Below are 27,426 nucleotides of genomic sequence, written 5' to 3' on the forward strand. Positions count from 1 at the left end.
AGCTACTTGATGTGCTAGAGATCCTTTGGGAGTGAACTCTAGCTGAATTTGGAGATATTTGTAGCTGCCAGAAGCCACAGAACTTACCTTGATTACCTCAAGAACTGTCTTAAACAGAAGCTGCAGACTTGAGACCTTGCCCAAGACTTTTTAAACATCCTCCTACCTGGCCTATTGAGTCTACAGATGTCTTTTCCCTTAAACTCCCCAACTCCACCCAAAAAAACCTCTAAAAATTATATTATCTTACCCTTTCCCCACTCCCCTTTGAACATTTGAGAGATTCTCTCTCCATGTCTCTTGCAAGAGTTTCTCTCCCCTGAAAGCTTTTTATTTCCTCAGATAATAAATGCTTTGTAATCTATAATTACACTTTACTTCATTTCAGGTTCCTTTTATGAGCCTAAAGGTCTTTTGTAACAGCATCACATTCTTTTCACAGCTTGATTCACAATCTAACAGCATCTGAATTCAAAAGAAGTTATAGCTATCCATGTTCACCTCTTAGATACTGTCTTAACATTCCAACTTTTTAGCTTCTTCTAGCTTCTGTAGCCAAGGCTAAGACATCACAGACTTGTTCACTGTATCACCATTCATCAACAAATTCAATCATAGACATTTCAAACTATCCATTTCAATTCTGGCTCTTAGTTATCCAATAGTCATTGTAAAGTCATTGTAATTTGCTAATCTGTTCCACTGATCGACTGGTCTATGTCTTAGCCAATACCAAATGGTTTTGGTGAGTGCTGCTTTATAATATACCTTTAGATCAGGTACACCTAGACCACCTTCATCTGACTTTTTTTTCATTTATTCTCTTGAAATTCTCGACCTTTTATTCTCCCATATGAATTTTGTTGTTACTATTTCTAGGTCATTAAAATAGTTTCTTGGGAGTCTGATTGGTATAGCACTAAATAAATAGATTAGTCATCTTTATTATATTTGCTAGGCCTATCCATGAGCACTGAATGTCTTTCTAATTATTTAAATCAGACTTTATTTTTGTGGCAAGTGTTTTGTAATTTTGCTCATATAATTCCTGATTATTCTTTGATAGATGGATTCACAAATATTTTATACTCCCAACATTTGTTTGGAATGGAATTTCTCTTTGTATGTCTTGCTGTTGCATTTTGTTAGTGATATATAAAAATGCCGAGGATTTATGTGGATTTATTTTGTATCCTGCCACTTTGCTGAAATTTTGAATTATTTCTAGTAGCTTTTTAGCAGAGTCTTTGGGGTTCTCTAAGTATACCATCATGTCATCTGCAAAAAGTGATAGTTTGATTTCCTCATTTCCTACTCTAATTCCTTGAATCTCTTTCTCGGCTCTTATTGCCAAGGCTAGCATTTCTAGTACTATATTGAATAGTAATAGTGATAGTGGGCAACCTTGTTTCACTCCTGATCTTACTGGGAAAGGTTCCAGTTTATTTCCATTACATATTATGCTTACTGATGGTCTTAAATATATGCTCCTGATTATTCTAAGGAATAGTCCATTTATTCCTATACTCTCAAATGTTTTTAGTAGGAATGGATGTTATATTTTATCAAATGCTTTTTCTGCATCTATTGAGATGATCATATGGTTTTTATTAATTTTATTATTAATATGGTTAATTATACTAATAGTTTTCCTAATATTAAACCAGCCCTGCATTCTTGGTATAAATCTTACTTGATCATAGTGTATTATCCTGAGGATAATTTTCTGAAATCTTTTTGCTAATATCTTATTTATGATTTTAGCATCAATATTCAATAGATTGGTCTATAGTTTTCTTTCTCAGTTTTTGATCTCCCTGGTTTAGGTATCAGTACCATGTCTGTGTCATAAAAGGAGTTTGGTAGGACTCCTTCATCCCCAATTTTTTCAATTAGTTTATATAACATTAGAGCTAATTGTTCTTTAAATGTTTGGTAGAATTCACATGTAAATCCATCTGGTCCTGGGGATTTTTTCCTAGGAAGTTGATTAATAGCTTGTTCTATTTCTTTTTCTGAAATGGGACTATTTAGGCAATTTATCTCCTCCTCTGTTAATCTAGGAAGCCTATATTTTTGGAGGTAGTCATCCATTTCACTTAAGTTATCAAATTTATTGGAATAAATCTGGGCAAAGTAACTAATTATTTCTCTAATTTCCTCTTCCTTGGTGGAAAGATCCCCCTTTTCACTTGTAAAACTAACAATTTGATTTTACTCTTTCCTTTTTCTGATCAGATTTGCCAAAGGTTTATCTATTTTATTGGCTTTTTCATAAAACCAACTCTTGGTTTTATTTATTAATTTTTACTTTCAATATTATTGATTTCTCCTTTTAATTTTAGTATTTCAAGTTTAGTTTTTGGTTGGGGAGTTTTATTTAGTCTTTTTCTAGCTTTTTAAGTTGCAGGGACAATTCATTAATTTTCTCTTTCTCTATTTTGTTCAAATAAGCCTCTAAAGATATAAAATGTCCCCTTATTACTACTTTAGCTGCATCCCACAAATTCTGGTATGATGTCTCATTGTTGTCATTATCTTGGGTGAAATTACTAATTGTTTCTATAATTTGCTATTTCACCCAGTCATTCTTTAAGATGAGATTATTCAGTTTCCAATTACTTTTTGGTCTATTTACCCTTAACTTCTTATTGAATTTAGTTTTTATTGCATTGTGATCTGAGAAGAAGGCATTTACTATTTCTGCCTTCCTGCATTTAATTTTGAGATCTTTATATCCCAATATACGGTCAATTTTTGTATAGGTTCCATGAACTGCTAAGAAGAAAGTATACTCCTTTCTATCACCATTCAGTTTTCTCCAAAGATCTATCATACTTAGTTTTTCTAATGTTCTATTTACCTCTTTAATTTCTTTCTTATTTGTTTTGTGGTTTGATTTATCTAATTCTGAGAGTGCAAGGTTGAGATCTCTCATTATTATAGTTTTGCTGTCTATTTCTTCTTGCAACTCTCTTAACTTCTCTTTTAGAAAGTTAGATGCTATACCACTTGGTGCATATATGTTTAGTATTGATATGGCTTCATTGTCTATGCTACCTTTTAGCAGGATATAGTTTCCTTTCTTATCTCTTTTAATTAGATCAAGTTCTGCTTTTGCTTGATCTGAGATAAGGATGGCTACCCCTGCTTTTTTGGCTTCATCTGAAGCATAATAGATTCTGCTCCAACCTTGGTATCTCCCTGCTTTAAATGTGTTTCCTGTAAACAACACATATTGTAGGGTTCTGATTTTTGATCCAGTCTGCAATCCGCCTCCCTTTAATGGGAGAGCTCATCTCATTCACATTTACAGTTAAAATTACTAATTCTGTATTTCTTGCCATTATATTATCCCCTGATTATGCTTTTTTCCCCTTGTCCCCTCTGAGCCCCTTTCCCAGTATTTAATTTATGGACCCCACTTATAATGCAGAGCCCTCCCTTTTTAGTATACCTCCCTCCTCCTTTTAAGTCCCTTCCCCTTTCTTGTACCCTTCCCTTATTCCCCTTTCTCTTTTCCCTTTTCCTCTCCCCCTTTTAATGAGGTGAGAGAGAATTCTCTGAAAAACAAATATGTTCATTATTTACTCTTTGAGCCTACTCTGATGAGAGTAAGATTCATACAATGTTTCTCCCCCTCTCTAAATTCCCTCAGATGTGGTAGATTTTCTATGCCTCTTCCTGGGATGTAGTTTCCCTCTTTTTAATCTTTCCTTTCCCTTTTTCTGATACTATCCCCTTCCCTTTACTACTTCCCTTTTTTATGTTATATCAGTAAAATCAAATTATACATGTGGATTTTCTGTATATACACAACACAGATAAAGTTCTCAAGAGTTCTTTTTACCTTTTCCTGCTTCTCTTGAGTCTTGTGGATGTAGATCAAATTTTTTGTTTAAGTCTGGTTTTTTTCTTAGAAACTAATGGAATTCCTCTGTTTCATTAAATGACCATCTTCTTCCATGGAAGAAAATGCTGAACTTAGCTGGGCAGTTTATTCTTGGTTGCAATCCTAGTTCTTTTGCCTTTTGGAATATCAGGTTCCAGGCCTTTTGATCCTTTTATGTGGAGGCAGCCAGATCTTGTGTGACCCTTATTGTGGCACCTTGATATTTGAATTGTTTTTTCCTAGCTGCTTGCAATATTTTTTCCTTAGTTTGGTAGTTCTGCAGCTTATCCACTATGTTCCGTGGAGTTCTTTTTTTAGGGTCTTTTTCAAAAGGTGTTTGATGAATTCTTTCAATTCCTATTTTGCCTTCTGTTTCTATTATTTCTGGACAGTTCTCTTTAATGATTTTTTGTAAAATAGAATCTAGGCTCTTTTTTCATCATAAGAGTCCAGTGCTCCTTAGCTTATCTCTCCTAGATCTATTTTCCAGGGCTATAGATTTTCCCAGTAAATATTTGACGTTATTCTCCAGCTTTTCATTTTTTTTGTTTGACTGATTCTTGGTTTCTCAATGAATCATTCATTTCTATTTGTTCAGTCCTGATTTTTAATAAGTTATTTTCTTCATTCACATTTTTTAGTTCTTTTTGTATGTCCAATTGAGTTTTTAAATGAATTATTTTGCTCTGTTGAATTTTTTCCATTTCACTAATTTTTTTTTTTATTTTTTAGTGAGTTATTTTCTTTTTCCAACTCACAAATCCTACTTTCTTGGGAATTTTTTATGTTTTCCAATTCAGAAATCCTACTTTCCTGTGATTTTTTAATCTTTTCCAATTCACAAATTTTGTTTCCTTGCACTTCTTGTGAATTCTTTATTTTTTCCAACTCAAATTTCAGGATGTTGTTATTCTCTATCATAGCTTCTCTTTCCTTTCCCCATTTTTCTTCAAACTCTCTTAACTTTTTAATAGACTCTTCTAGGAGAGAGTTATGTGATGGAGGGGGCAGGTATCATTCCCCTTTAGGGTATTATCTGGAGATTGTATGCTGTTAGCCTCCTCGGGGTTGGATACCTGCTCTTTCTCTGTATAGAAGGTATCAATCGTTCTCTTCAGTTTCTTATTCATTGTTAAAATTCTGTGGGGGTTTGCCCTTGGGTAGGAAACTTATCAGCTTCTTCCCAGACTGGGGGTAGAATGCAGCAATTCTGTGACTGGGTTAAGAGAGAGCTCTGGAAGAGAGTTCTCCTCCCCTCCGGAAATGACTTAGAGGTGGTTAGTACGGCTGCGTTGTGAGGAGTGCCCAGTGAGGAATCCCACTGTATGGCCTAGCAACTGCCTGAGACGAGGCTGAACAGTAAAAGTGACACAAACCTCAGCCAAAGCCTCCCATGGGGCCGTGGATATTAGCAGTTGACGCTAAAAGCCCCTGCGCTCAAACTGGAGTTGTCTGTCCAGAAAGCACAGTCCCTGCTGCAAAGGTTCCCCTGCTGTGGGAGTTCTACTGCTGCTGGAGTTTTGCTACTGGGAGAATTCGACTGCCTCAGGCTGAGCCCCGCACTATGTGGATTAGAGGCTGCCCCGGGCTGTGTCCCCCACTGTTCAGGTTCTTAACTGCCCCAAGGAGAAGCCCCAGACAGCAGAAGGTAGCTGCACAGCCATGCCGAGATTGGTGTTAAGTCACTTCCGGATTGGGGTGGTTCTAGGATCTGGCTTTATATATATATATTTTTAAATTTTATTTAGAATTTTTTTCCCACAGTATATATGCATGAGTAATATTTTTTTTATAATATTATCCCTTGTATTCATTTTTCCAAATTATCCCCCCCTCCCTCCTAAGCCTCCCCTTGATGACAGGCAATCCCATACATTTTACATATGTTACAATATAACCTAAATGCAATATATGTTTGTAAATATCATTTTCTTGTTGCACATTAAGTATTAGATTCTGAAGGTATAAGTAACCTGGGTAGATAGACAGTAGTGCTAACAATTTACATTCACTTCCCAGTGTTCCTTCTCTGGGTGTAGTTATTTCTGTCCATCATTGATCAACTGGAAGTGAGTTGGATCTTCTTTATGTTGAAGATATCCACTTCCATCAGAATATATCTTCATCCAACATTGAAGTGTACAGAGATCTTCTGGTTCTATTCATTTCACTCAGCATTAGTTGATGTAAGTCTCTCCAAGCCTCTCTGTATTCCTCCTGCTGGTCATTTCTTACAGAGCAATAATATTCCATAATCTTCATATACCATAATTTACCCAACCATTCTCCAATTGATGGACAACCATTCATCTTCCAGTTTCTAGCTACTACAAAAAGAGCTGCCACAAACATTTTGGCACATAGAGGTTCTGGCTTTATATTTTAAAGTGGCTTTGATTTCTCTTCTGATCTGCTGTTTTATAAGCAGAGTAGAGCTATCATACTATGCAAGATTCCTCTATCTGAGTGGCTTCTCTGATCCCAGAGTTCTCCCCAGCTCATTTGGCACAGAATGCTAGCTCTTAGTCCAACCCTGTCTGTGCTTGTCTTTTTTTCCTCCCCTTGGAACCAACCTTTTCTGTTGAAATTCCAGATTCTCTTCAGCTGGTAAGTTGTGCTTCTAATCCTAGTGGTTTTTATCAGTCCAGTGTTATTTTTGAAGGTGATTTAACTAGTTGGTATTGAGGGAAGAAGAGAGCTTACAAATTTGCGTGTATCTTCTCCGCCATCTTGGCTCTGCCCCCCCCCCCCCATTTTGTAACTTGAAGGGTCAGAATAGTATCATGATGATGGATAAGGAAATATTTCAGGGTTCAGGGACATGAGGACTTGTGCAATTGTCATTAGTCTAATGAAGACCATAAATTCATAAAGTCTTAATGCAGAGCACATATTTTAAACAACACAGCTTTACAGGTGTTTGAGAGTCAGGAAGATAATTCCCAGAATCTAAGAAAGCTTACGGAGGATTTCTACTTTGCCATGATTACGACACATTATGTCCACCTTTTTTTTTCTCAGAGGGGAATGTGCTTCATTGTATTTTGGTGCAAGGTGATGTGTTTTGTTTTGATCAGTTTTTCAGAGTTTATTGTATAAATTGTTCTCTTGGTTCTACTTTTCACTTTGTATTCATACTTACTACCCAGGATTCTCTGAAATGACTTCTTATATGAGAAAAAAAAATTACTTTATATAACACAATTTCCCTTTATAGTTTCTTTGTAATCTCTTCATCTCTCCTTCCCTCCTTTACTTCCTCCTTCCCTTCCTTTCTCTTTCATTTCCCCCCTCCTATACTTATTCATTCCTCCTTCCCTCCATCTTCCATATACCTTCCTTTCAAGTCCTCTTTTCCTCCCTCCTCTGGAAAGGAAGTCAGTTTTGATGTAATCCTATGTCCTTGAATCTTCTAATATGGCCTTGCTACTAATAGATTAGGTGGTGGGGGAAGGGGTGTTGTGAAGGGAGTCAGTGAATATTAGTTCCTGTTTTTTTTTACCTTACCTTTTTCCTATTAGTAATTTTTTTATTAAATAATTTTATTTTCCTCAGTTATATTTAAATACTTTTTACATTTAAAAAAACTTGGGAATTCCTTATTCCCAAACTTCATACCCCATCAAGAAAGCATATGTGAAGTTACGCAAAGCATTTCCATAAAAAAATGTTGTGAAAGACAACATGTATCTCCCTCTCTTAAAAAAACAAAAAAAAAAAACATGAATATACTTCAATCTGTATTCAGACACAATCTACTTGAATAACTTTCTCTTGGCATGATTAGAATTTTTCACTTTTAAGTTCTTCAGAGCAGCTGTGGGTCATTGTATTACTGAGAACAGCAAAGTCATTCACATCCAGTCATCCCACAACATTATTACTTTGTACACAATAAATTTTGCTTCCTTGGGTTCATGGAGGACTTTCCAAGTTTTTCTGAGAGGAACCTGTTTATAATTTCTCACAGAATACCATCATAATCACATACCACTATTTATTCCATCATTCCCTAATTGATGGGAACCCCCAGTTTCAGATTTTGTTTTTATCCTAAGAAGAATATTGCTATATTTTTGTCCATAGAGGTCCTTTTCCCTTTTAAAAAAATCTCTTTTGGGATTCATGCTTGGTAGTGGTATTGTTAGGTCAAAGGATACCTATGTTTTTATAGTCCTTTGGGACATCTTTTGATCCTTATCAATTGGAGCATAGCTCTAATTTTTTATATATTTAATTCCTATATGTTTGAGAAACTTGTTTCAAATTCTTTATACAATTACTATAGTTAACTGTATTTCCCCTCATTTATTCTATTCTTTCTTTCACCCTCTCTTCAAAAGTGTTCTGCTACTGACCACTCCCTCCCCCAATATGCCCTCTCTTTTATCACCCTTCCCCTTTTCCATATTCCCTTCCTCTCCTACTTACCAGCAGGGTAATATATATATTTCTATGCCCATAGGTATAGTGTGTAAGTTAATTTTTTTTTCAGAGCTGATAGTTAAATTTTTTTAAAATTTTATTTAGAATTTTTTTCCACAGTATACATGCATGAGTAATTTTTTAAATAATTTTATGCCTTGTATTCATTTTTCCAAATTATCCCCCCTCCCTCCTAAGCCTCCCCTTGATGACAGGCAATCCCATACATTTTACATATGTTACAATATAACCTAGATGCAATATATGTTTGTAAATACCATTTTCTTGTTGCACATTAAGTATTAGATTCTGAAGGTATAAGTAACCTGGGTAGATAGACAGTAGTGCTAACAATTTACATTCACTTCCCAGTGTTCCTTCTCTGGGTGTAGTTATTTCTGTCCATCATTGATCAACTGGAAGTGAGTTGGATCTTCTTTATGTTGAAGATATCCACTTCCATCAGAATACATCTTCATCCAACATTGAAGTGTACAGCGATCTTCTGGTTCTATTCATTTCACTCAGCATCAGTTGATGTAAGTCTCTCCAAGCCTCTCTGTATTCCTCCTGCTGGTCATTTCTTACAGAGCAATAATATTCCATAACCTTCATATACCATAATTTACCCAACCATTCTCCAATTGATGGACATCCATTCATCTTCCAGTTTCTAGCTACTACAAAAAGAGCTGCCACAAACATTTTGGCACATACAGGTCCCTTTCTGCTCTTTAGTATTTCTTCGGGATATAAGCCCAATAGCAGCAATGCTGGATCAAAGGGTATGCACAGTTTGACAACTTTTTGGGCATAGTTCCAAATTGCTCTCCAGAATGGCTGGATTCTTTCACAACTCCACCAACAATGTATTAGTGTCCCAGTTTTCCCACATCCTCTCCAACATTCATCATTATTTGTTCCTGTCATCTTAGCCAATCTGACAGGTGTGCAGTGGCATCTCATAGTTGTCTTAATTTTCATTTCTCTGATCAGTAGTGATTTGGAGTGTGTAAGTTAATTATGATGAAAGTAAGATTCACTCATTCCTCCCTTCATTCCCTCTTTGCCTCTCCTGTAAAAGTTTTTTTTCTTGCCTCTATTATGGCAGGTAATTTACATCATTCCACTTTTCCTTTCCCCATTCTTCCAGTACATTCTTCTCTCCCCCCATTAATTTCATTATAAAAAACATCCCTTCATATCCAAGCCACACCTATGCCCTCTATGTATACTTAGATTGCCATGATAATGAAAAAATTCTTATAAGTTACTAGTATCCACCTATGTAGGAATGTAAATAGATAAAACTTATTAAATTTGTTATATCACTTTCCTGGTTACCTTCTTATGCTTCTTTCAAATCTTGTATTTGAAAATTAGTTTTTCTATTCAGCCTTAGTCTTTTCATTACAAATGCTTGAAAATCCTCTATTTCATTCAACTTTCCCTTGAAGTATTAAACTCAGTTTTATTGAGTAGATTATTGTTGATTATATTCTTGGAATAAGGCATTCTAAGTTTCTTAATCCCTTAATGTAGAAGTGGCTAACTTTTGTGTTATCCTGAATGTGGCTCCACTATACTTCAATTGTTTCTTTCTGGATGCTTGCAACATTTTCTTCTCGACCTAGGAGTTCAAGAATTTGTTATAATATTCATGGGAGTTTTCATTTTGGGATCTCTTTCAGGAGATTGGTGGATTTTCATTTCTAATTTACCAACTGGTTCTAGAATATTAGGATACTTTTCCCTGATAATTTCTTGAAATATGTCTTTGTGACTTTTAGGTTGACTGATAATTTTTAAGTTATGTCTCTTGGATCTATTTTCCAGGTCAGTTGTTTTTCCCTACCTTTTTCATTCTTTGTTTTGCTTTATTGCATTTCTATTTCTCATAAAGTCATTAGTTTCCATTTGCTCAATTCTAACTTTTAATGAATCATTTTCCTCAGTGAGCTTTTGTACACTCTTTTGCAATTAAACAATTTTGCTTTTTAAGGCATTCTTAGTTTTGTCAATTTTCTTTTATACCACTCTGAATTCTTTTCCTAATTTTTTCTCTATGACTTGATTTTTAAAATTCCTTTTGAGTTCTTACATAGCCTGAGCTCAATTGTTATTTTTCTTGGAGGCTTTGGATTTAGAACCTTTGATTTTGTTATCTTCTAAGTGTATGTTTTGATCTTGTCACCATAGTAACTTCCTATGATTAGAACTTTGTTGTCTGTTCATTTTCCTAGCCTATTACTCAACTTTTGACTAATTGTTAAAGTAGAGCTCTATTTCTAGATTGAAGGATACACTGTCCTAGGGTTTTGTGCAGTTGTTTTCAGAGATATTTCTAGGTAACTAACCACAATTACTCTTTTCTGCCTTGGAGTTGTAAGGTATGTCTTCACTCTTTTGTAATTTCTAATATGCTAAAGCAACAGTCTCTTTCCTCAGGTAGTAAAGAGACCTCCCATAAGCTGAGGCCTCTGAAGTTGCAATGGTCACCACTGGATATTCCTAGTCCTGGTATGCTGGTTTTCCAAGACCTTGTCATCCTACCAACAAACCTTTCCTGCTGATCTTCCAAGTCCTTTTTGGTGAATCTGAGCTGAAAGGTCTAGAAACCACTAGTGCTGATGATGATTCTGAGGTCCCTGGGTTTGGTCCTGCTTTGCTGCTGGCTGGAGCCAGACTGGAGCCAGACTATGCTGATGCTGCCCACACCGAGACTATGTTCTAGGTTCCCAACCTTGTGCCACAGATCTTTTTTACAGATCTTCCAAGTCATTTTTAGTGTGTCTGAGCTGATTAGTTTAAGAAACCACTAGTGCTGTACACTAAGTCCCACTCTGGTGCTACAGACATTTCCTGCTGATCTTCTAAGTTGTCATCAGCTGGAAAATTGTTCTACTTTGATTTTTGTGTATGTGTGTTCTGACATTTTAAAATTTGTTATTTAAAATATTTGGAGCAGTTTAGGAGAGAGCAGAGCAAGTTCCTGCCTTTATTCTGCTGTCTTAGCTCTGCCTCTCACCTTTTTTTTAAACCTTCTTTTGGATTCCTGCTTATTTTTCCATCTTGGATCTTAGAAGTTGAAGACTGGGATTTATTAATTTAAATTTTGATACTAAATTGATATACTGTGCAACCTTGTTCCAGTTTCCTCCTCTAATAACTTCATTAGGTCTGTCTCCCCCCATCTGTAAATAGTTTTCCTCCTCTAATTAGATTCTTAAAACTCATTTAGGGGAATTCAACTAATTACCATTTGGATGGTAATTAGTCAATAGGGAATCAGAGAAAGAACTGAACTATTTCCAAATAAGGTGAATGTTAAGGGAGGAGTAATGATGTCATGTGGAGATTCACACTCACATGGGAGGATTACACACAATTGATAGGTTGTGACATCTGGAACTCAGTCAATGAGGGGTCAAAGGAAAGACTTGCATATCTTTTGGATATTAAAAAAGAGAAAACTATTTATTCCAAGTGTGAGGGATGTAGAAGATCCTTACCCAAAATGATTACTCAGAGCTCACTCAGAAGGCAGAAAAGTTGTTTATTGAAAAACTGCAGAGGATGAGCTGTCCCATCCCCAGATAAGAAAAAGAAAGCTCTCAGTAGGAGGGCTAAAGAAGTAGCAAAAATACACAGCTTTTATACAAGAAATTACATCACAAGTAAGAGAGCATTGAGAAGGGGAGGAGGAGGCATCTAATTGGTTATTGCTATTTGGAGAGATTGGAATGGAAGGTTTCTGTTACAAAGGATTATATCATGAAATTGGGGAGCATTGAGAAATATGTACCCTCTCCCCTGATTGAATGTTAAACATTGGTGCCAAAGGCAGATTAGAACGGGATGCTTTGTTTCCTTGATTCTGAGAGGAATCATCAGTCAGACCTTCAAACTTTAGATTACTGAGCTGATGGCATTTAATAATCTAAATATTGGTAACATTGAACAAGGATAAATATCATCATTTCTGATTAAGTAAATATATTTAAAGTTTTAAGTAAATATTGGCTTGCACACACCATATTTATACAAGTCACAGAGATATAGAAATAATAAAAAAATAAAGAAAGAGAATTTAAACATTCCTGTAAGTTCTTCACTTTATCTTTTCATTCCACACACAAGCATTTCTGTTCAATAGGACACCCACATCTGCAGTTGTAAAACTAAATATTTTTAAATTCACTCCTCCCAAATCCAGTGGATTTCTCATTGCTGGAGGTTGCTAGTCTAAATTTGAGGATTACTTTTACAATATTAGAATAGGATTTCCAGGGGTAGAATCAAAATAGCAGAATAAACCAGGAACCTGCTCAAGCCCACCCAGTTTTCCTTTAAAATCACATGAAACCAAGCCTCTGAATAGATTCTGATGGGATGAAATCAGTCCCCAGCTCAAGATAGACTGGAAAAATATCAAAAAAGGTCAGTCTCAATGGGGTAAAAAGAATATTCAACCCAGGTCAGATAGACTCTGGGAAAGTTAGTGAGAAGATCTTAATAACCACGGATCTTTGTAAAACTAAATATTTTTAAATTCACTCCTCCCAAATCCAGTGGATTTCTCATTGCTGGAGGTTGCTAGTCTAAATTTGAGGATTACTTTTACAATATTAGAATAGGATTTCCAGGGGTAGAATCAAAATAGCAGAATAAGCCAGGAACCTGCTCAAGCCCACCCAGTTTTCCTTTAAAATCACATGAAACCAAGCCTCTGAATAGATTCTGATGGGATGAAATCAGTCCCCAGCTCAATATAGACTGGAAAAATATCAAAAAAGGTCAGTCTCAATGGGGTAAAAAGAATATTCAACCCAGGTCAGATAGACTCTGGGAAAGTTAGTGAGAAGATCTTAATAACCACGGATCAGCAACTAAGAGCCTCAGATCTGGCTCAGTAGAGGAGAAGATCAATAGGCCAACCTCCATTCCCAGCTCAGAAATCAGATCAGGCTGTTTCCTTAAAAGAGTAGGCAAAGCTACCCCCTGCAAACACAAGGGGCCCCTGTGGTTAAAGCCAAGGCTCAGAGCTCCACAGTAAGTTTGGGACAGTGCCCCTTTTATCTCAGGAGCAAAACTGGACCATAAAAGTAAAAAAAAAGAGGAAATATCAAAAGAATATGAGCAAGAAACAGAAAAGAACTTTGACACAAAGAAAGCTACTATGGTACCAAAATACCAACTCAGACAAGGACAAAATGCCCACAGAGGAAATCTCAGAGAGTAGAGTGAATTGATTTGGATCCCAAAGAGGCTTCTTAGAAGTGCTCATAAAACTTTAAAAGGCAAACTAGAGAGGTCCAAGAAAAAAAAATGAGAAAAGAAATGTGAGAGATGCAAGAAAGAATCAATGGTTTGGAAAAAGAAGGGGAAAAAAATCAACTGAAGAAAACAACTCCTTAAAAAAATACAATGGGCCAAATGAAAAAAATAAATAAATAAAAATACACTGAAGAAAAAAATACCTTCAAAAGTATAATTAACCAAATAGAAAAAGAGATGCAAAAAAGTAACTGAAAAAAATAATCACACATTAAAAATCAGAATGAGGCAAATGGAAGCTAATGACTCTATAAAATAAATAAAATCAATGAAACAACCTAAAAAGAATGAAAAAATGGAAGAAAATGTGAAATACCTCATTGGGAAAACAGTCAACCTGGAAAATAGATCCAGAAGAAATAATTTAAAAATTATTGGCTACCTGAAGGCCATGACCAAAAAAAAAAAAAAAAGAACCAAATAGTGTTCTTCAAAAGATCATTAAGAAAACCTATCATGATATTCTAGAAACAGAGGGGGAAATAGTCATTGAAAGAATCCATCAAACACCTTTGTAAAGATATCCCACAAGGAAAACCCCAGTTCTGTAACAATGTTACAAAACCCCAGAACTACAACTTCAAGGAAAAAATCTTGCAAGTTGCCAGAAAAAAATTCAAATATAAAGGAGCAACAATCAGGATTCCAAGGATCTGGCAGTTTCTACAATAAAGGATCAGATGGCCTGGAATATCATATTCTGGAAGACAAAGAACCTGGGATTACAGCCAATAATTAACTACTTGGTGAGACTGAGTATCATCTTTTAGGGGAGGTGATGGATCTTCAATGAAGTAAAAGACTTTCAAACATTTCTATTGAAAAAAAACAGAACTATACAGAAATTTTTATCTATATAGGATTCAAGAGAAGCATAGAAAGGTAAACAGGGGCAATATATATAACTTAAGGATTAAACTGTTTACCTCCATAGATGAGAAAACTCTTTGACAATTGTATCTGTTACTGAGGTAATAGAAGGGTGCAACACATGAATGGAGGGTGTGGTAGCGAATAGACTCTGATGTGATTATAGGAAAGAAAAAGTCATTAAGCTGGGGGAAAAGATCTGTACTGGAAGAATAGGCAAGGGAAAGTATAATGGAACAAATTGGATTACATGAAGAAGCACAAAGGACCTATTACAATCCAGTGAAAGTGGAGAGGAGAAGTAGTGTCTTAAGCTTGATCTCATCAGTTTTGGCTCTAAGACATAATAACTTAATTCTTAAGTTGGGGGATAGAAATTTATTTAATCCTATAAAGAAGTAGGAGGAGTAAGAGAAAAGAAAAGGGAGAGGCAGGATAGAAGGGAGGTCAGAAACACTAAGAAAAAAGGTAAGAGAAGGAGGGAAGGGGTGATAGGAGATAAGGTAGTGGATGGGATGGATTCAAAAAACACTACTAAGGAGAGGGTGGAAAGAGAGAATAAAAGTATAGGCAAGACAGGAAACAGAATTAAGGGAAATACAGAGTTGGTAATCATAACTATGAATGTAAATGAGAACTCTCCCATGAAACAGAAGTGAATAACCCAGTGGATTAAAAAACAGAATCTTACTGATACATTGTTGGTGGAACTGTGAATACATCTAGCCATTCTGGAGAGCAATTTGGAACTATGCTCAAAAAGTTATCAAACTGTGCATACCCTTTGACCCAGCAGTGTTACTACTGGGTTTGTATCCCAAAGAGATCTTAAAGAAGGGAAAGGGAACTGTATGTGCAAGAATGTTTGTGGCAGCCCTCTTTGTGGTGGCCAGAAACTGGAAACTACGTGGATGCCCATCAATTGGAGATTGGCTGAATAAATTGTGGTATATGAATAGTATGGAATATTATTGTTCTGTAAGAAATGACCAACAGGATGATTTCAGAAAGGCCTGGGGAGACTTACATGAACTGATGCTAAGTGAAATGAGCAGGACCAGGAGATCATATACTTCAACAACAATACTGTATGATGATCAATTCTGATGGACGTAGCCTTCTCCAACAATGAGATGAACCAAATCAGTTCCAATAGAGCAGTAATGAACTGAACCAGCTACACCCAGCAAAAGAACTCTGGGAGATGACTATGAACCACTACATAGAATTTCCAATCCCCCTAATTTTGTCTACCTACATTTTGGATTTCCTTCACAGGCTAAATGCACACTATTTCAAATTCTGATTTTTTTTGTTCAGCAAAACAACTGTTTACATATATACATGTATACTTATATTGTATTTAATTTATACTCTAACATTTAACATGTATTGGTAGACCTGCCATCTCGGGGGGGAGGGAAGGAGGGGAAAAATTGGAAAAAAAAAGTTTTGGCAATTGTCAACGTTGTAAAATTACATGCAAATATCTGGTAAATAAAAACTATTATTATTAAAACAAAAAACACACACATACACACAAAAAGCCCAAAAAACCCCCAGAATCCTACAATGTGTTTTTTACAAGAAACACATTTGACATAGAGACACGGAGTAAAGCTAAAAGGCTGGAACAGATTTTACTATGCTTTAGCTGAAGTAAAAAAAAAAAAAAAAAGCAGGGGTAGAAATTCTGATCTCAGATAAAGCAAATGCAAAAATAGATTTTATTAAAAGATATAAGGAAAGTACATCTTGATAAAAGGTACTGTAAACAATGAAGTACTAAAGATACTACATGTGTATGCACCAAGTGGTAGAGCACCCAAATACCTAAAGAAGATATTAAATGAGTTACAGGAAAAATAGACAGATTAAAAACAATTGGAAATTAATCATTTAATTCTAAAGAATGAGAAACAATCCATAATTTTATCCAAGAGAATGACAAGAGTGAGACAACATACCTATGGAATTCAGACAAAGTAGTTTTTAGGGGATATTTTTTATCTCTAAATAGCTACATGAATAAAGCAGAGAAAGAGGAGATCAATGCATTGGCTATTAAACTAAAAAAGGTTAGAAAAAGAACAAATTAACCCCTCCCCAGTTAAATACCAAGTTAGAAATTCTGAAAAATCAAGAGAGAGGTAAATGAAATTGAAACTAAGAAAACTATTGATCTAATTAATAAAATTGAGTTTATTTTTTTTAATAGTTTAACTAGTCAATAATTAGTTTAAATAGTTTAACATTTGGTTAATTTGATTAGAAAAATATTCCTTCTCAGTGGTTCAGTATTCCAAAGCAATCCTAATAGACTTTGGACAGAAAATGTCATCTGCATCCAGAAAAAAGAACTAAAGAGATTGAATATAAATCAACACATTCTATGTACACTCCTCCTTTGTTTTTGTTTTTGTTTTTCTCTCCCATGGTTTTACCCTTTTGCTCTTATTTTTCTCTCCCAACATGATTCATAATCAATCAAAATATATACTGGAATATATTTGTCTTGGACAACTTCAAGAACTCCCATAGCTGAAACCAATTAGGTTGACAATAAGAGATAAGTGCTCTTAAAAGTTTCACATTTTATAAGTGGAATACAGGGTGGATGGTCACAGTTCTAATGAGAAGAAAAGTACTATATGGTCACTCACAGACTATAATACAATTGGCAAACATCCTTCTCTTTGGATGTTTCCATCTTGGAAAAACTTGCAGAACCCCAGAACTAGCTTTGAAAAAAATCCCCTGGAAGGAATCAAAATTTCTTTAGGAGGATAGAGAAGAGGCCAGAGATGTCCTATTTTTCTTACAGTCATATACATCAACAGTCCCTTTCTACTAGGGGCACAATATCTTTATGTATGGGTGCTCTGTCCAAAGGAATTTAATTTTGGTTGCCTGAATTTTGTATATTTATATATTTTGGAGTTTGGGGGTTACTTTTTTTTTTTTTAAGCAGGGGCAATTTACTTTTTGTTCTGTGCAATATTTAGAATTTTTTGTGATACAGACTCCTAAAAAATGTGTGGTTTTTTTTTTTTTTAATAAGTCCAAAGATTCTCTTGATCTACTCGAGTTTCAAATGAAGCTACTTGACTGTCTTTAAATTCAAATCACTTTTGCTTTCATGGAATGACCAACTTTTCTTGGTTCACAGTTGAGATTTTGATGGATTAGAATGAATGAAAATAGCCATTGTTTTGTTTCTGGACAGAAATTGGTGGTGGTGGTGGTGGGGGGCTTCCTCTCGTTTAAAAAAAAAAAAAAAAACTAAACCACAAAACCTCATTCACAGTTAATAATTGTATAATTTTGCTGTTACTGTGTATATTGTTCTCCTGGTTCTACTCCACCTTGTTCACCTAAATCTTCCCTAGTTTCAGAAAAAATATCCTACTCATTTCTTATAGTACAATGGTATTCAATCACAATCATATACCATAATTTATTTAGTTATTCCAAGTGATACGAATTCCCTCAATTTTCAATTCTTGACACCACAAAACAGTTGCTATCGGTATTTGTGTGTGTATACATACATTATATATATATATATATATATATATATACATATATATATATATATATACACACACACACACACACACACACATACATAATGTTTTTCTTTTCTTTAAGTCTCTATGGAATATAGATCTGCTAATGCTATTGCTAGTTCAGAGTTTTATAGTCTTTTGGGCATAGTTCCAAATTGTTCCCCAAAATTAGATTTCTTCACAACTGCACCAAACGTGTTTTAGTGCTTTTATTATTCACATCCCTTCCAACATTTGCCATTTTCCTTTTCTGTCATATTAGTCAATCTGATAGGTTTGAAGTGGAACCTCTGAATTGTTTGTATTTGCATTTCTCTAGCTAATAGTGATTTAGAGCATTTTTCAACTGCCTAGAGCTAGCTTGGATGTCGTCTTCTGGAAAACTGCCAATTCATGTTCTTTGACTATTTATCAAATGGAGAGTGACATATTCTTATAAATTTGATTTTGTTCTCTATATATTTGAGAAATGAGACCTTTATTAGAGGAACTTGCTCTAATTTCCTCCCCATAGTTTTCTGGGTTTTTTGTTTGTTTGTTTGTTTGTTTGTTTGTTTTTTTGTAATCCTGGCTCATTGGTTTTGCTTGTGCAAAATACTTTAAATTTAATATATTAAAATATTAATTTTCTATCCTGTAGAACACTCCTTTTGTCCCAACTTGTTCCTTTATACATAGTTACGACAAAAATATTTCATGCTTCTCTAATTTGTTTGATATCACTCTTCCTAAATCATGTACCTATTTGGATTTTCTCTTGATCTATGGTGTGAGATGCTTGTCTTTGCCAAGTTTCTGACAAACTGCTTTTCAGTTTTCCTAGTAATTTTTATCAAATAGTGCATTCTTGTCCTAAAAGTTTGGAGTTTTATCAAACACTAGATTACTATGATCTCTTACTCCTATGTATTGCTTTCAGAAAATTTTGATGCAATAATATTTAACATGATCAAAAATTTTGAGATTTACCTATATATGAATTCCAGTAAAAATAAACTAGAGTGGCAATATTCAAGGAATTCAATTCAAAATATTGAATGATGTCATCTGCATCTAGAGAAAAAAAAAACTATGGAGACTTAAAATCAAAGCATATTATTTTCACCTTTTTTTGTTTTTGGTTTGTTTTGTTTTTTCATGGTTTTTGACTTTTGTTCTAATTTTTCTTTCCCAACACAACACATATGGAAATGTTTAAAAAAAATAACTATACATATGTTATGCCACAGTCTCCGTGAGCTGTTCTACCTCAGTTTCCCTGCACTAGTTTCCCTCATTGTCCTGAGTTTCCCTGAATTGTTCTATCTCAGTTTCCTTAACTGTTCTGCCTCAGTCCCCTAAGTTGTAACCCCCCCCCCCCTGGTTCATTAAGACTGAGGACCATTTGCTCTAAGGTTATAAATTGTCAATGGGAGATGAGGAGCAGATCAGACTTCCTGACTCCTAGCTCCTTCTGCCCCCAAGAATTTATGACACTGCCCTTCTAAAATATTCCAAAAGATAAGACTATCTCAGGATACTTCACTGACATCTTTACTTCTGTTATTCAAACATTCTGACTCTGGCTTTTAGTAAAAAATTACAACTTCCCCCATCCTGAAAAGGCTTCTAATTTTCCTGCTCTTTTTCCTTTCCTTTGTCTGAAGAGCTATAAAAGTGTTTATCATTCCCCCATTCATTACTGGATACTTTGAGACTAGAGTCTTGTCCAGTCAATTAAACTCTCCAATTAATAAAATATTAAAAAAAACTCTCTAATCTCTATCTTGCTCAGTTTCTCCAGCATTACACATGTATAATCTACATTACATTACTTTTTTGTCTTAGACATGAGAGGAGGGAAAAAAATTTAAACTCAGAATCTTTCAATCTTTACATGTAATTGGAAAAATGATAAACTATTAAAATATAATTAAAATAAATAAAAATTGAATGAAACAAATGAGGACATCTCAAAATTGATGTAAAGGAAAATTAAAAATAATTTTAATCCAATATTCACAAATGTTTGAGAGTTAAATTCATAAAAACAAATATTTTCAAAGAATGATTTTAATTCTATAGGAAATTATAATTTTCTGTAAATGTACCATTTAGTTAATATATTTAAATATCTTCTCATTCTTATATGGAATATTGTGTAAGATAAAACTTAAAAGAGACTAAAAAGGGAACTTGTGCTAATTTATATGGGACATTAGCCATTCCTATATATGTTCATTCCTCTGAAACTATTCTAATAGGCTTAATTGATCCTTTCTTTCTTCTTATCATATTTTTAAATGGCTTCCACACTTTGAGATTATATATTTCCAATATAAATGCCATATAAATGATTGTTCCCAGAACTACAGCTGTTGTAGTAGCAATAAGAATTCTTCCTGGAAATGGCAGTGGTACCTCATCTACATAAATCTGAAACAGAAAGAAAAGGCCTTTAAAATCATTATCTCTAATTGTTAAAATCACTACTTTCCTCTAAGGTCCCACTTACCTGATATAATAATAATAGATGACACTGATATAGCTTGTAAGATTGTTGTTTTTTTTAAAAATAGATATTTATAAACAATTTCATTTGAGCTTCATTCAAATAACTCTATGGACTTTAGGTCTACAATATTAACCATAGATTCTCACAAATCTGTCTGCTATATGAAATTATCTATTAAGGACAAGATTTGTTTTTTCTGGCCTCTTCTAAGATCTACAAAGAAGCTGTACTTGGAACAGGACCAAAAAACAGGTATTGCTCAGGTACAATTATGGGTTTTGGGAGTTCCTTGTCTAAGGAGGGCAAGTATATTCTCACATTTCTCTATTATGAAGCGAAATGTTGAAATCTTATTGTCTCTTTCCTTTCCTTTTCAGGAGCCTTGTGCATGCTGGAAAGAAAGGGGAGAAAGGAGGAATTTTTCCATCCACAAGAAAGCTCAGGAAGAGACAATGGTGTGCATGTAAGACAGAGAGAGAGAAAAAGAGAGAGAAAGAGAGACAGAGACACTATATAAGAGACCAAGGCAAAGACAGAGAGACAGAGAGACAGAGACAAGAGGAGACAGAGAGAGAAAGAGAAGAGGGGGAGGAGAGGAAGAGGGAGAAAGAGAGGGAAAGAGAGAAAGACTTACTATATAAGGAAAGATAGAAATAGTATCAAAATATAGTAGCTTCCATTTTTCATATTGAATCCTGGACTAGGATTTGGGGTATTTCTGAGCCATATGACTTTAATCACCCTCATAATGTTACTTGTCCTTTCTGATTATGAAGGATACCACTAATTACAAGAACAAGGCAAGCATAAAGTTGGAGCCATTGGTGGTGATGAGGACAAAAATTAGGCTCAAAGGGAAAGATGGTTCAATGCTTCCTTTTACTCCAAAGTATCAAAGGCCTGGTTTGTTTAGCAAATGAATTTGCTACTCAATGTTGTGTTAAAAACAAAGTCTTTATTGATAAGTAAAGGGATAGGCAGGCAATTGGCCTCCAGGGAGAAAGGCCAGACTGACTGACTGCAGCAAAGTCAGGGGGCACAAGGCAGAGAAAAGCCTAGTGCAAGGAATAGAATTTTTGAGATTCATTTTATACACAATCAGGGTCATAAAACAAAGTGTGTATTTGAAAAGGACATTTCTGCTTCCTTCAGATATAGAGATGTTTGTATATCAAAGAGGTTCCAGAGAGATTTGTAAATAAGACAAAAATTTTTCTTAAGGATGTAAAATTCTGTTAATCATTTGTGTCTCAGATTATCTCCTTTAACGTCTTCTAAGACAGGAATGTTCTGTTAATCATTTGTATCTATCTCCTTTTAACCTCTTCAATAGGAAAGCAGCTCAGTCATTTGTAATCTTAGATTACCCTCTTGTGGTATTTTTTCCCTTAAATCCTCTCCACTTTTTCCTATTACAGCAAAGGGAATCACCATTATCCCAGATTTTTAGGCCCATACTCTCCTGTATAGTGTTATATCCTCTATTCAGTTGTCAAGTTATACTGATGGATATATAGATATAGGTAGATATATAAACATATAAATATGTTTATATATAGATAAATATAAATAACATGTCTATTTATTTATGTTTATACAAATAGATATAGATATGCATATAAATAGATATATAAGTATAGATAGATATGTATATAGATATAAATATATTGTTTATTTTTAATAAGGCCTTTCTGTGCCACTATCTTCTTTATAATATTTATGCTTTGTAGCATGATTGTTTCCTCTTTCTAACATCCTAGTTTTCTTCACACATTTTACACTCTAGCCAAATTGGTGCACTTGAAATTCCTCTAATACAACAGTCTTGTGTCCCTCTGTGCATTTGTACTCTCTCCCCCCCCCCTTTTTTTTTAGCTAAGGCAATTGGGGTTAAGTGACTTGCCCAGGGTCACACAGCTAGGAAGTGTTAAATGTCAGAGGCAGATTTGAACTTGGGTCCTCCAGAATTCAGGGCTGGTGCTCTATCCACTGCGCCACCTAGTTGCCCCATGTCTCTTGAATGCTTTTTCCTCCTTGTCCCTTGATGTTAAATTTCTGTGGCTTCTGTCAAAATTCAGATCAAATCCAACTTCCATGAGAAATCTTTCCTGTATCTTTCCATTTTCCTCCTTGCCCTATGTTCAGTTTTTATTTTGATAATTTGATTTCCTTCCCTTTTTGGTAGAGTTAGCAAAAGATTTGACTTAGTCTTCTCAAACAAGCATTTAGTTTCTATTTTTCAGTTCTATAGTGCTTAGTCTCCATTTTGGGGTGTGTGTGAAGCAATTAAGGTAAAGTGACTTGCTCAGGATCACATAGCTAATGTAAAATGTCTGACACCCAGATTTTAATTCAGCTCCTCTTTACTCCAGGATGGAGATTCTATTCATTGTGCCATCTACCAGCTCCTCAACTAATTATTCCACTAATTTCAAAGATTTTCCATTTTGTGCTTATTTGGTTTTGTATTTGGAAATTTTAATATATATTTAATTATACATTAAATTCATCAATATTCCTTCTTTATGCTTCATTAATATGTGTTTCAATTAATAAAGAGGACAAAAGTTTCAAACAGTAATTATTAGAGGGGCTTCAAAAAGAGAGGCATACTGATACATTGTTGGTGAACCTATGAGTTAATTAACCATTCTGGAGAGTGATTGGGAATCTATCATGAGAAAATGACTGTCCACATCTTTTGAGCCAAAGAACCTACTGCTAGATAGATTAACAATGTCAAAAGCAGAAAGAAAATTTCCACATATATCACTTTTTTTTTTTTTTTTTGAGGCTGGGGTTAAGTGACTTGCCCAGGGTCACACAGCTAGGAAGTGTTAAGTGTCTGAGACCAGATTTGAACTCGGATCCTCCTAAATTCAGGGCTGGTGCTCCATCCACTGTGCCACCTAGCTGCCCCTATATCATTCTTTGAAGCACTTTTTTTGTAGTAACCAAGAAAGTGAAATAAAAGTATTTTCCCTTTGATTGTGCAGAAATGATAAGTGATAAAAATTCAGACACACTCGGAAAGAATGATAGTACAAAGTACAGGTGCAAGTGGCGTAACCAAGAAAACAATACACACAATACACACAATGCTGGCAACCCAGCCCTTAATCCTTCTGTGTCTCTCCCGGGGTCATTAATAGCCACTCCCTCCACAACTGCTTCCTCCACATACATTGGTCCCTCATCCCAGTTCTACTGCAGTTGTGATCTCAGGCCTTACAGCCTCAGCCCCTGTTTCAGCAGCATCTTTTCCCCTCAACTTGTCTACGGCTGTTCCATCCCTTTTCTCTGTTCCACAAGGGCCTCTACCATCTTCAAACCCATCCTGCCATGGCTTCCCTGTCTCCAACACTCCAACAGTTACTCCTGAACTCCCTTCCTTCCCGGGTTCCAGGTATCATCTACAGTAGTAGCAGCTGCACCATTGCCAACATCCACTACAGCTCCATCATCAGCTCCAATTTTGCCAGGATTTGCATCTGCGTTTAGTTCCAATTTCAACTCTGCACTTGTTGCACAAGCTGGTTTACATACAAACACACACTTAATAGATTACAACAACAATAACAACACAAATTGAAAGCTGAGTAATTATAGTTATCAAGGTTGTCCCTAAAGAAAAAAAGAAAATATACCTCCCTCATTTCTTTGTGGAGGTGGTAAAATGAGTTGTTGGAATTAATAGATAGCTTAGCAAAACTTTACTTCTATTTAAATAAACCATTTTAAGGGAATTAGAAGGTTTTAACCAGTGGATGGTGGAGTGGGCTGTTTGGAAAAAAAGATAATGTAAAAATTAAGAATATTTGTAATTTTGTTGAAAGATTATTCATCCACAATATAAGTGGCAGTCATGGAGGAACTATTCAACTTGTATACTATGTGGTATATAATGGAGAAAGCCTGTTCTAGGTTAAAACAAACACCCTGACTAGATTTTTGCCCTCTTATGATAGTACAAAATACAAACCAAAAGTAATAAAGCAAGTAAAAATGACTATATTCCAGCAATAGTAAGTAATAGTAGGCTAAAAGATGAATAGGAGGGGGAGGAAAAAAAGGGGGACAACTTAAAATAGGAGAGGAAGGCAGGTCAAATATTTGTGGTTACAGGCAAAATTGTTATACATATGTTTATTTACATGGCTATGTCATGTATATAAATAAGCATATATATATACATACATATATATATATGTGAAATATAAGTATTCTTGTTCGCTTTTATTTCAATGTGGTTTAATGGATATTAGATTTGGAATGATGTTCATATCCCACTAGAGACATTTTTCAACCTGCTCATTGGTAAAAAGTTGCTCTTTTTGTGGATTAGTCATATCTGACTCATTGTGATCTCATTTGGGGTTTTCTTGGCAAAGACACTAGAATGTTTTGCCATTTTCTTCTGCAGTTCCTTTTACAAATGAAGAAACTGAAGAAGCAGAGTTAAGTGACTTGTCCAGCATCATATAACTAGCAAATATCTGATGCTGGATTTGGACTCACCACTTAGCTGCCTGAAAATGAAAATATGGGATTATGATGCTTGTAGCACATACCTTACAGGAAGGCTGTAGGAGTCAAAAGGAATGTGCCTGGTTTTCAGGCATTCAGTCATATCCAACTGATCCCATGGATACTAGCATCCCTAGCCTTAGTTCCAGTATACTTTAAAATCTATCCAAGCTCATGTTTGTTTCCATGACACATCTCTACATCTCATTATATGCCATCCCTTTTTCTTTTCTCCTTCAATCTTTTCCAACATCAGGATCTTTTCCAATGAGGCTTATCTTCTCGATATGTAGCCAAATAATTCATGCTTCAGTTTCAGTATGTAACTTTCCAGTGAATAGCCTGAATATTTCTTTTAAGTATTGAGTGATATGATATTCTTGCTTTCCAAGGGTCTTCTCCAGAACTACAATTTGAAAGTGTGGAGTTTGTGGTATTCAGCTTTCCTTATACTCGAAATCTCACAGCCAACTATTGCTACTGGAATACTCATACCTTTGACTATAGGTATGTTTGTGCAATCACCATCTGCAAGTGATCTTTGAGCTCAAGAATATAAAAAATGAAAATGCTTTAATTTTATCTCCTATTTACCAGGAAGTAATTGGAGCAGTTGCCAAGATCATAGTTTTCTTTTTTAATTTTTTTATATTGTTTCAAAGGAGCTTGTACACATTTGTCTTTAATACTTATCAAAATATTTCTTGATTCACACAGTTGAAGACTTTAGTGTAGTCAAAGAAACAGAAATAGAGGTTCTTCTCAAATTCCTTTGTTTTCTCAATAGTCCAAATAGGGTCAATAGTTCCTCTTCTACTTCAAAAATTAAACTCCTTTTCTAATGTCTCATTCATATATTCCTATATCTTGCCTTGCAAGATCTTAAAGATAACCTCGATGGCATGTGACATGAACTCAATTATTTAGTAATTTGAATATTCTTTGGTATTGCCCTTCATTAAAATTAGAATGTATTTAAGTACTTTGCAAATATTCAATGAAAACACATTAAATAAATTGTAAATAGGAGAAGTAGAATATATGGGTTGCCTGACCAAAGACCCAATAATAGTGAAAAAAGTGGAAAGATATAGAAGTGTCAATCATGTAGATAATAGATTGGCCCACAAAGCTCTTGAGCATGGTTCAAACTAGAAAACATTTCTAAAAACTTATATGATGTTGTGATTCAAAGTCAATAAATATCCTTACATATTCCCTTATTAGTAGTAGCTGTTTCTATTTGAATTTGATGCCTGACACTTAGCTAGTAGAGGTGTATTTTAAACAGGGTCAAAAATACAGATTCAACAAATTTAATGAATTTATTATAATCTGAGGAAAGATTTGTGCTGAAATGTCCCTAGGGCAAGTCTTTATTTCTGTTTATTCCATGTTTCTATTAATGACATACAAAGGTATATATGCCATGTTTATTAAATAAATACATAACATAAACAGTTGCATCAGAATTCCAAAAGATATTATATAACCAGACTAGTGGATCAAATATGTTAAGATGAAATGTAATAGAAATGCATAAAATTTCATCTAAGCATATATCTTGCCTAGCACATGAAAAAACTGTTTTGTTAATACTAGATTCTGAATAAATGTTAGCTGTTTTTTATAAAACATACTATTCTTGGCTTTAAGAAATAATTTTTCCTTTGGAAAAATCTGGGATTTTAATAAATTGCAGGTATGACACAAGTCAGAAGCATTGCAGAGCAACTCCCCAAAATGAACATAATCTTAGGCTTCCCTAAATATTATCCATGACTAGGAATAGTACCACTATACTGTGACTCAGTCATAAACATGTAGAATATTGTACTTCTGTTTTACATTAAAATATCATAATCATTTAAAGATACCATAATGATCCTTTGGGGAAGAAGAAACAATGGTGAAGGGAAAGTTGGGAGCAGAAGCAAATTACCTTATAAAAAGAATTTGATTTGTAATTAACTGAGACTTCAGTATTGGCTCTGATACTAGGTAGCTGTGTGACCATAGGGAAGTGACATCACATCTTTGAGTCTCAATTTTCTTGAATTAAATTTATGATATAAAATTTTTATGGTCTTCTTTAAAAATAGATGAAGATTACCTTATAAATCTTAAAATTCTATATGAGTAATCATGCATTTCATGCACATAATTATGAGAAGTAATTTACATCTCTCTTTTTTTGTTTGTTTTGTGATCATTTGTAGACACAGTGGTAGCAAAGGGACTGTCATTTTCCCAGTGTCCAGAATCACAGTTATTGTTATTTTACTTCTTTCTCAAAGAGAGTAAAGGTACTC

General features: G+C 34.7%; 1 protein-coding gene across 2 annotated transcripts in view; it reads right to left on the bottom strand.

Annotated features, from left to right (window-relative positions):
• Positions 1-20,057: 20,057 nt before the first annotated feature.
• CATSPERB (cation channel sperm associated auxiliary subunit beta) overlaps positions 20,058-27,426 on the bottom strand; it is a 124,814-nt gene continuing 117,445 nt past the window's right edge. For both annotated transcript variants that reach the window (XR_012486431.1, XM_074289619.1), the window contains one exon: positions 20,058-20,508. Coding sequence is in view for 1 of the 2 variants with exons in the window: in XM_074289619.1 (XP_074145720.1) it covers positions 20,311-20,508 (198 nt within the window). In the remaining variant the exon portion in view is untranslated. The remainder of the gene's footprint in view (positions 20,509-27,426) is intronic.

This window comes from Sminthopsis crassicaudata, chromosome 2 (genome assembly GCF_048593235.1).
Source record: "Sminthopsis crassicaudata isolate SCR6 chromosome 2, ASM4859323v1, whole genome shotgun sequence".
Classification (NCBI taxonomy): domain Eukaryota; kingdom Metazoa; phylum Chordata; class Mammalia; order Dasyuromorphia; family Dasyuridae; genus Sminthopsis; species Sminthopsis crassicaudata.